This window comes from Mytilus trossulus, chromosome 3 (genome assembly GCF_036588685.1).
Source record: "Mytilus trossulus isolate FHL-02 chromosome 3, PNRI_Mtr1.1.1.hap1, whole genome shotgun sequence".
Lineage (NCBI taxonomy): Eukaryota > Metazoa > Mollusca > Bivalvia > Mytilida > Mytilidae > Mytilus > Mytilus trossulus.
The window spans coordinates 77620379-77630117 of record NC_086375.1 but is presented as its reverse complement, the minus strand read 5'-3'; the positions used below and the strand labels follow the sequence as shown (position 1 = coordinate 77630117).

The 9739-nt window shown below is 31.3% G+C and overlaps 1 protein-coding gene across 5 annotated transcripts in view; it reads left to right on the top strand.

Moving 5' to 3' along the window:
• The first annotated feature begins 885 nt into the window (after window positions 1-885).
• The window catches only part of LOC134712491 (disks large homolog 2-like), a 104786-nt gene continuing 95932 nt past the window's right edge, over window positions 886-9739 (top strand). For all 5 annotated transcript variants that reach the window (XM_063574090.1, XM_063574091.1, XM_063574088.1 and 2 more), the window contains exons 1-4: window positions 886-1126; window positions 4938-5069; window positions 5814-5947; window positions 6671-6835. In XM_063574090.1, coding sequence (XP_063430160.1) covers window positions 1108-1126; window positions 4938-5069; window positions 5814-5947; window positions 6671-6835 — 450 coding nt within the window. In that variant the 5' untranslated portion in view covers window positions 886-1107. The remainder of the gene's footprint in view (window positions 1127-4937; window positions 5070-5813; window positions 5948-6670; window positions 6836-9739) is intronic.

Genomic DNA, 9739 nt, shown 5'->3' with positions numbered 1-9739 from the left:
GTTGATGCTTTAAAAAATAGATCAGATCGATCATCATTATGTAAATTAAGAGTTAGTGCTCATAACCTTGCCATTGAAAGAGGAAGATATTTAAAAATGCCCAGAGACCAAAGAATTTGTGAAATCTGTAAAAGTGGCGAAATTGAAAATGAACAGCACATGTTGCTACACTGTAGCGGTTACTCCAGTATTAGAGAGTCTTTTGTATTAAAAATGTGTAATATTACAGGAAAAAGTGTAACCACATTGTGTGATAAAAATAAAATAAATCTCATACTTAATAATACATCCTATAAGGCACTAAAATTATCTTCCTCTTTCGTAACAAATTGTTTTAATGCTAGAAGTAATCTATTGTAATAGATTTTCATTATACCTTTAATCGTTTATTCACATATATATATAATTGTTTGTATTTTACTACCATGTATAGCAAATTGTTTATCCATTCGGTCATTACCATTTATTGTAAATGCGTTCGTGCCAATAAAATATTGTCTATTGTCTATTGTCTATTTATATTATAAAACATATTTATCGTTTTGGATCAACTGAATCTTATACTCAGAATTACGTTTGTTGTCATGTTTAAATAAAATTGTGTTGGTATTTGGATGAGTTTAAACGCGGACCTCTAAGAGGACACCTCCATGTTTCGTCCTTTCGGAATTTCGGATTTGAGCCTCAGGGAGAATTAATTATTTAAGGTTATAATATTTTTTAAGTGAACCGATCGTTGTGAACACTACAAAAAAAATCCATTTTTAAACAAACATTTTCGAAGTTTCACAAAAGAATAAAACATTTGGAAAAAATATAAATAGAAAATAAGTATAACAATCCTGAAATAGCGGATCCCTTTAATCACGTGATTTATTAGTTTTGAATAGCCGCCATCTTTGCTGTTTCCTGTTTGTGGTCGTTTCCTGATTATCGTGAAGTGTCGCCAAACAATAATCCTGCATAAAATTAAGAGAAAAAAATCATTGCATCAAATGCGTTTTCCATAACTTTATCACATCCTAGCGCTTGCTCAACTAGTAATAGACATAATCTTTCAAACCACGAAGTGGGTGTGAGCACAAGAACACCAGCTTTTCGCAAGACATGCCGGTCAGAAAACAAGGTGCATTGCATTCCTGTTTATCACGACAGTGTTCTCCCCAGGAGTTTTTGAAGGCGCAAAATTCAAGGGCGTGTTACTCTTTTTTTTAGATTGAACTTGAGTGATCTGAAGCAATCAGTTATAAATCATGACATGCTAAATGAGTTATAATGTTTTGTGTTATGTGTTTAATAATGCAGAGTATAAAGTACAAGAATGTATATGAAATAAAATGATTTTAAACATAATTTTTTTTCATATTCAGTCAATTATAAAAGAAGTCAAAATATAAATATTCATCTCTATACTCTCTGCTCCTTCTAGGGATTATATTGTTTCAAGATAGTGTTATTTTGTTGTACAGTCTGTTCCTCAATTTTGTCTTTATCCTCTTTTAATAGGGTTGAAAACCCCCTCTTACAACAAATGTATAATAACTTTTGCTTATATATCCCCTTTAACATATATAAGCTATGAAAAACTCAGGCAGCCATGTTATTGAAACCAGAGACAGGTGCTTGCTGTTATCACTTACTAAAACTTTAGCTCGTTGGTAGGAGAAGCAAAGACATCTGCTTATACTGTCAGTGTAGAGGAAGGTGTATTCCCCCTTTTATTAGAAGTCATTTGGTTGAAAAAAATCTACTTCCATCATCTGCCTTTAGCTTAGAAGTCAACCCTTTGTTATTAGCAGAGAAAATGTTCATTCAGAATTAATAAAATTGTTTACGGTTAAGATACTTGGAATACAACTTTTTAAAACAAAAATGTTTTAATGAACAGCTGACTAGTTTCCGTAGTTTGACATTACTCCCTTCCGTGTGTATTATTCTTAAAACATATCTTTGGCAGGTAAATATAAACGAAACTTTACAAATTCGTTAAAGTTAAAAGCATTGAAATTATTTACTAGTGACAGCAGCGAATCCGTACCCGGTCGTGTTGATTGTCACATATTTCCCGACGCACGGATTTACGATCTATGTTCAATGATCATTTTATTTTTAAAAACACAAGTTTGAGACGAATTTACCTTGCAAGCAACTTTTTATCACTTTCTATTTAAATAAATAACTCCTAGTTATCTTAAATCGAAGTTTATTTAATTTTTTTCATCTACAAATACTCTCATTCATAATTTTCATCGTAAATATCTTTATCAATGTGTATTCAAATTTATCACGTGTAATCAGCGCGTTCATTGGTCGTGTTAAAATAGATTTTTCTTCTCGACCAATGAAAAAATTCGTTATTTAAATGGTCAAGTGATCACACACACGATGCGAAAATACAATGTATTTGCGATCTATTTCTTTAATTTCTGCACGGCAGTTTTTATTTGTTTTAATTTTATTCTACACATGTCTATCTTTTTTATAATCATTTACGCTATTACATGATAACATAGTCCGATAAGGCTGAGATAAGCGTGGCTCAGGTAAAACTTGTTCAGAGTTCAGTATCAGTTATTGCGTAACACTGACTGACCTCTCAGCTGTGATCAGCAACTTGTCAATTTTAACCAATATTTATCATGAAAATGTGAAAATTAACACGCTGCGGGATCAAGTATTAAGGGACAACGGCCAATTAAGACGCTGCGGGATCTACGAAAATATTATGAAGGCGCTGCGGCACCGCAGCGTCATATCGGCCTGGGGAGAACACTGCACGAATATATATAAAATCGGTATATAAAAGGCTCATTGTTATAACCACGTTATATATAATATTACAACAAACACCATTATAATATATCTGGGATACCTGTCGAATCTCGTCAACAAATTACTGCTTATTATTTTTTCAATCACATAGACCTAACCTGCTTACAAGTTTTTTGTTGGTGGTGGTGGTGGGGGGGGGGGGGGGGGGGGGTCTGATCCCAGATCGCGCTTATTGTTTTTAAAGATTCTGTATCCTATTTTGATTGTTAAGTCAGATTCCAGTATACCATTTTTATTGTTTTGCCACATTCTTGTATCCCGTTTACACTTTGTACGTAAGCAATTCTCATTTTTTGTAATTTCCTGTGTCTCTCTAGACCATGTCCTGTTTTCACGACACAATAATTTAACTTGTCACTCTTTCAAAAAAATCAGCAGTCCCACGTCACGCATAGAACCTAATGAGACCCATCTTACATATAGGTAAAAAAAAATGTAGGTTGAAATTCATTTATAATTTGCAGTAAACATACGCATTGGGACTTTCCACCCAGGAACTGTTTACCCTAAGTTCATTTGCCCTGGATTGCTTCTCCCTTCTTTTATTGAAAAAAACATTCATATTAGGGTATTATAATTAAAGTTAAATAAATCTATTCAGATATTTACATGCACATGTATATGGTATATAATTTCTAGTACTATTAATGAAAACACATGAGAATATTTATAATATAAGGGCATGTTTGTAAGCATTAATTGTTCTTAATAATATATTTCTCACTGATTGTTGTAATAATTGTCTTTGATGGATTAATAATTAAAACAACATTTTTATTAGTAAATAAGTACATGAAATTAGTAAAAATAATTGTGTACTAATTGTTAAACATAGAAACAAGGATTCATAAGTTCATTTGTTATAAATATACTGTATTAAGTGACTGACTAGAGTTATAAATATGTAAAAAATATCAAAATTAAAAGATAAATACATTGTATTGCAATATTCATCAATGCAAACCAAAGGAAAATATTTGGTTGCAGCAATACTATTATTCAACAAATTTTTCAACAATCTTTAACATACTCTGTACATGTTCAAATTTTATATGAACATGATTATGCAAGTAGACAACACTATATAAAATAAAAATCAAGGCAAATTGACCCTGACTATGTGCTAGGGCCAATGAACCCAGGTTCTAAAATTATCAAAATACAAAGGCTTTCCCTTTACTATAAAAGTTAACATCTTCTTGATAAATTAACCCAGATAATTCATTCACTCCCCATGAAAGACCTTCTCTACTGTGAGGAACTGAATTCCTTTTATGATTAAAACATGTTCACATTAATGCTCTCTGTGTGAGAGAGCCAATCAGAAGAAATACAATGTTTTTGAGGAAGATAAACACAAACAAAAAAACATTTCCCTCTTTAAATTGAGTTATAAATCTAGTGAAAACAAGACCTACATGTATACATGTAGTTGTTAATTTCTGTGTCGTTTGGTCTCTTGTGGAGATTGGTTTCACACCATCTGTTATAAAAGCAAAATATATTGAGCATACTTTTTACTATCCTCAGCACTGCTGAATATTTGAAATAGATTAAACATGATTACATTGTAAATTGTGTTTTTTTCTTTCAAAAACAGCAATGTGAATAAACTCAAAGGAAAATTTAACCATTCAGATTTATGCAAATAGAAAAACAAATAAGACAAACTGCAACAAACATCAATCACTGAATTACAGGCTTGCGTAGTATATAAAATTCTTATATATTACAAAAAAAATGTATTTTAGTGTTCAAATTTATATTCAAATTGAATATTTTAAAACTGAAATGAAACATGAAACATGAAAAATGTGATTTAAAAAAAAATTGAAAAGTCCTTAGAATGCACATGCAAATTTCTCAAAATTTCTATTCTTTTTGTTACTTCATGTAAGTGCTAGTGATTATATACATGCACATGTATTCAGTGTAAGTTTCATCTTTTGGTTTACAGTTTATCAGGATACATGTACCTGATTGTTTATGTCTTTGAAAATGAAGAGGTCACTGCAAACATGATTGTAAATGTTGCTTCGAATTCCAAACAAGATGTTTAACATCACTTACAATAAAGCAATTTTTTTTTTTTTTTCTTTTCATAGATGCCCACCGGGCTTTAGAGTTGTTAGAGGACTATCATTCCAGGCTAAGTCTTCCACAAGACACTCAGCTCAAGGTTGCCATAGAGAAGGTCATCCGAATTTTCAAAAGTCGTCTATTTCAGGCACTTCTTGGTATGTAAAAGTAATATTTAAAATTGAAGTTCTTCTTTTATTTAAGAAAAAATCTTTGAGCCTTTGGCTCAATTTTTCTACATCAGCCTTTTTAACATTAGGTACGTGCACATTAACTTTTCATTGCATGATACACAAATTATGATTAAGGCATTTATTATTATCCACATGTATATCAAAACTGAAAATTATTGCATTTAGATAAGTGTTTTGATATGATAATATAGGGTTATTGCATGAATATTGTCCCAAATAGAATTTTATATTTCACAAGGTTGCGAGTGAAATATATGTTCTACGAGGGACAATATTCCCCAATATTCATGCAATAAACCTTTTATTGTATTGCAATATAACATTTAAAGGAAACATTGCTTTAAACTTGCGATTTAGATTTTGTTGTTGATGACGTCATGAACTTTGAAGATTTATTGCACTAGTGCAATATTGGAATTTATTGCACGCAATCTGTTGGTTACTTTCTGTGGGAAATATTATATTGCTATGCAATAAATATATAATTTCACACACATGAAAATTAACTGGTACTTTGCACAAAGTTACTCATTTAGTAACAGTTACTACATTACAATTAAATACTGAATTTGGCATGTGCAGAGGCTAAAACTCTGTTCATGGTTGTAACCTATCAAAATTTTACATAATGTACTGTCCCATTAGAATAAAAAAAAGTATCTGATATAAATGGAGCTAATTGAAAATGATACTAACTTCTGTTTTCAGACATACAAGAGTTCTATGAGTATACATTGTTAGATGACTCAAAATCGATACAACAGAAGACATTGGAGACCTTACAGATAGCTAACAAGTGGGAGAGAGAACCACCTATCACTAATGCTCTTTCTAAACTTGAGGTTGTTATTGTACCTAAAAATGTTAATTTATGATTTTACAGAATGCTCAGATATCAATATCATACATTTTGTAATCTCAATACATGTATGTTACCCATTTAAGATGGTACAAATAAGAAGATGTTGTATGACTGTTAATGAGACAATCTTCAATCCAAGTTACTATGCACACAAAATTAAGATTAATAGGACAAAGTATAGCATTCAACATGGAGGCTTGGAAAATTGAGACAAAACTCTATCATATTTGTTTTTACATACATAAATTGACTAAAATTAACAAAGCTGTCTTATAAACCAAAGGAAATAGCTACACAAATCAAATTGTCAAGTGTGTTTAACAGTTCTGTAATAGTTGCATTTTAAATAAATAAATTTGTATACAACCACTAAAGTTTTGCATTAGTACATGTAAATTGTTGTCAGCGTTATTGTCAAAAGACTTTTGGTTTCCAGACAATATCTTAATACAAGTGTATAGATTCACACCACAAAAGTTAGGTTGGGATTGATTTTTGTGATCATTAAAAATTCAAACAGAATAATTGTTCTTGCTAATCAACCAATCAAAATACAGAAATTTGTTGATTCAAGCAAAAACTTTGTACTCTGAGTACTGTGTAAAGTATAATGACAATAAGCTCTAGAGATCAATCTACAATTCATTTTAAACCAATCTTTATCTGTCTGTCAGAAGTTTTATTTTGCAAATTATGTTTATAGAAAACAGTTTCACCTCCTGATGAAGAGTTGCCTCCCCCTCCACCAGAGTTACAAAATAGACAGGTTGAACCAAAGACGAATGCATTAGCATCTGTGTCCCCTGTCAAACCACCAGTTGTTAGCACATACCATGAAGACGATATTGACAACACTCTTCCACCACCGGTAAGTAGAGATATATCCTTCTACACAAGTTACTCACCATTACCTTAATACATGTATCAGCAATTACTTTAGAGTCTTGTTATGGGGTCAACATGGTCTCTTAATGTTACTGTGTGCTTTATCTGTTAGGTTATTGTATCTTCTTGAACTCTTTGTACGGAACATAGAAATACGGAGGGTCTGACCTTCGGCCTGGTCTTGTTAGCGCTCTCATGTGTACATATCATGCAAAAAATCATAGGATTATTTCAGCAATGGTTTGATCAGTGCTGATCAGTTATTGTAAAAAAAGTTATGCCCCTTTGAAAACATTGATTATATGTAAAATTGCAATATTAGCACTTTCATTTGTACAATTCTCGCCAGAATTTTATGCAACTTATATCATAGGTTTATATAAGCTATGTCTTTGAAAAGTATGAAAATTAATTATTTTGAAGAGTTAATCCCCCAAGATATTAATTTTATGGAAAATTGCCTCATGAGAACTCTAATGTGTACAATTCTTGCCAGATTTTCATGAAATTTCATCAATGTCTCAGACAAATAAAAAAATCAGTGCTGATCAACTATTTTTCAAGGAGTGTTTATTTTGATTACTATGGAAAATTGCGTTGGTAGCACTCTCATGTGTATAATTCTTGACAGAATTTTATTAATATTAAAACATAGGTTTATATCATCAGAGTCTTTGGTTTTTTTTAATATCAGTGCTTATGATATTATATTTTTAACAAGTTACCCCTTCGGAAATTGAATTATAGGGGAAATTTCAGTGCATTTGCTCTGTGACATTCATTTCTTTTTAGATATTTATTAATCTTTTTTATTAAGTTTAAGAACAAAAATATGTTTTTTATTTAGTTATTGCCCTTGTACTTTGAATAAATAAAATATGTACAAAACAGGGGACATAAAAACTCTGGTCTTATTAGATATTCATTATATGCCATACTTTTGTAATTGTTTTGATTCTGTAAATTCAGAAAAATTCAAAAGTATGATGCATTTCTCTTTATGATATGCTAAAATATTGTCATTTGTACATGATGGGCTACAAAGCACTGAAGTTTGCTGTACATATTAAAATTTATTTTTATAGCTCTGTTGTAAAAAGGAAATTGATCGTGACTCTGAAAAATATCTAAATTGCCTCTCTTTTATCAAATTGTTACAATTAGCTGTGTTAAGATTTTTGATTAGTTAACATCTGAATAATAACTTCTTGACAATCATTTCCTTCATAACCAAACAGTTCATCTGGATTGCTAGATTATGTTAGGTTCTGTTTCTTCATTGAATTTCAATTACTTTGGAAATTTTACAAATGTTTGTTTCCTGATGAGAATGTTTATGTAGAAGTAATTCTGATACACCATAACGGGTTCAGCTATTATTCAACTGATAAAATTAAAGTATTGTTTTGGTTTTTTATCAACTCTTTAAAAGATGGTATGAAAGTTTTTCCTTGCCATTTTTTTTCCACAGATAAAATTAATAGGACTTTGAAGAGCTTGATACATGTAGTCTATAGGTTGCATTTCTGTAAATATTGACAATGCAATTTCCCATAGGAACTCCTTTTACTACTAAAACTGTACCACTTTTACCATGTTAACTATGAAGTTTTGAAAAAAATCTTATCCTAGTAAGGAAAGTTCATATGCACTACAATTTTTTTCAAAGGTCGAAATATTGAGGCATATTTTCAATGTTTATCAGTCAGAGCTCTGACATAAACAAGTCAGAATAAACTGACTTCTTCAAGTCAGAAAATGTTTTGAAATTCTGACCTGTACGGGTCAATTTTGTTTTGCGTAGTTTTCCGTCAAACCAGAAGTTATTTTGAATTTGCCGCCGATCTAAGACACATACGATCACGTGGTTTTTTGCGAGATATCACGTGTTTGAGAGTCGTTGTTTTGGGAGTTCCTCGAACGAGAAGTTATTAAAAATATAGTGATTATTTACGTTTTTTTTGTGAAAATCTAGGTCAATGTGGTCATTTTCAGAAGGTAATACATATTACCTCCGTATTTTCATGGCCATTTTAATATTTTTTACGTGTAAAGAAGGTCTTTGCAAGTGATTTTGTTGCTGTTTCATGAAGGCGCGTGACCTGTAAATACGGACGCGTGGCCTTTGAAATGACCTGGTGTCTGACAATTCTGACTTGTTCAGGTCAGCAAATGTTGTTATGATAATGAACTGTTATTTTCGGGAGACAACTCGTGTTGTCTTAAACAGTATTAACATTGTTAACCAGTCAGTGCGATTTTAAAAGTAAAATTATTGCTTCGAGCTGAACATAGTCACGTGATTTTTCTATTTTTAAACTTAATCATGAATTGACTTTTTAACCTTTCCGAGTTTGCGGCTTATTAAATATATTTGTTTTTTCGTTTCTCCCAATGAGAAAAACGATCTTTTGAATATTGATATTAATGAAAATGAAATGAAAATCGGAATAATTTTAATAAAGGAAAAAGGAAGGGAGGGTTTAACTAAAGAACCAAATATTTTTTTATTTTTATTTAAAAAAAAATGATTTTAACTTGAGAACATTAAGAGATTCACAAAACGGGTTTTCAGTTATGATTATGGAATAAATGATATTAAAAGCAAATCAAATGAAATGTAGGATGAGTCTCCAGGGAGCACCCCTACCCCTGTCATTTAACTTGTGAACAGTCGAGATCCCTGACCCCTAAACTCAATTTGTTCTCTCTGTAAGGCAGCAACCATTTGATTTTCTGGGGGGGGGGGGGGGGGGGGGGCTATGGATATTTTTTTCGGACCAACTTTTTTTTTTGCGACAGGTGGAAAACATTTTTTTTCTTTCAATTTTAGCATTATACATATAGTGGCAGCTGAGGGTGATACAAACAATTTTTTTTTTCTCAG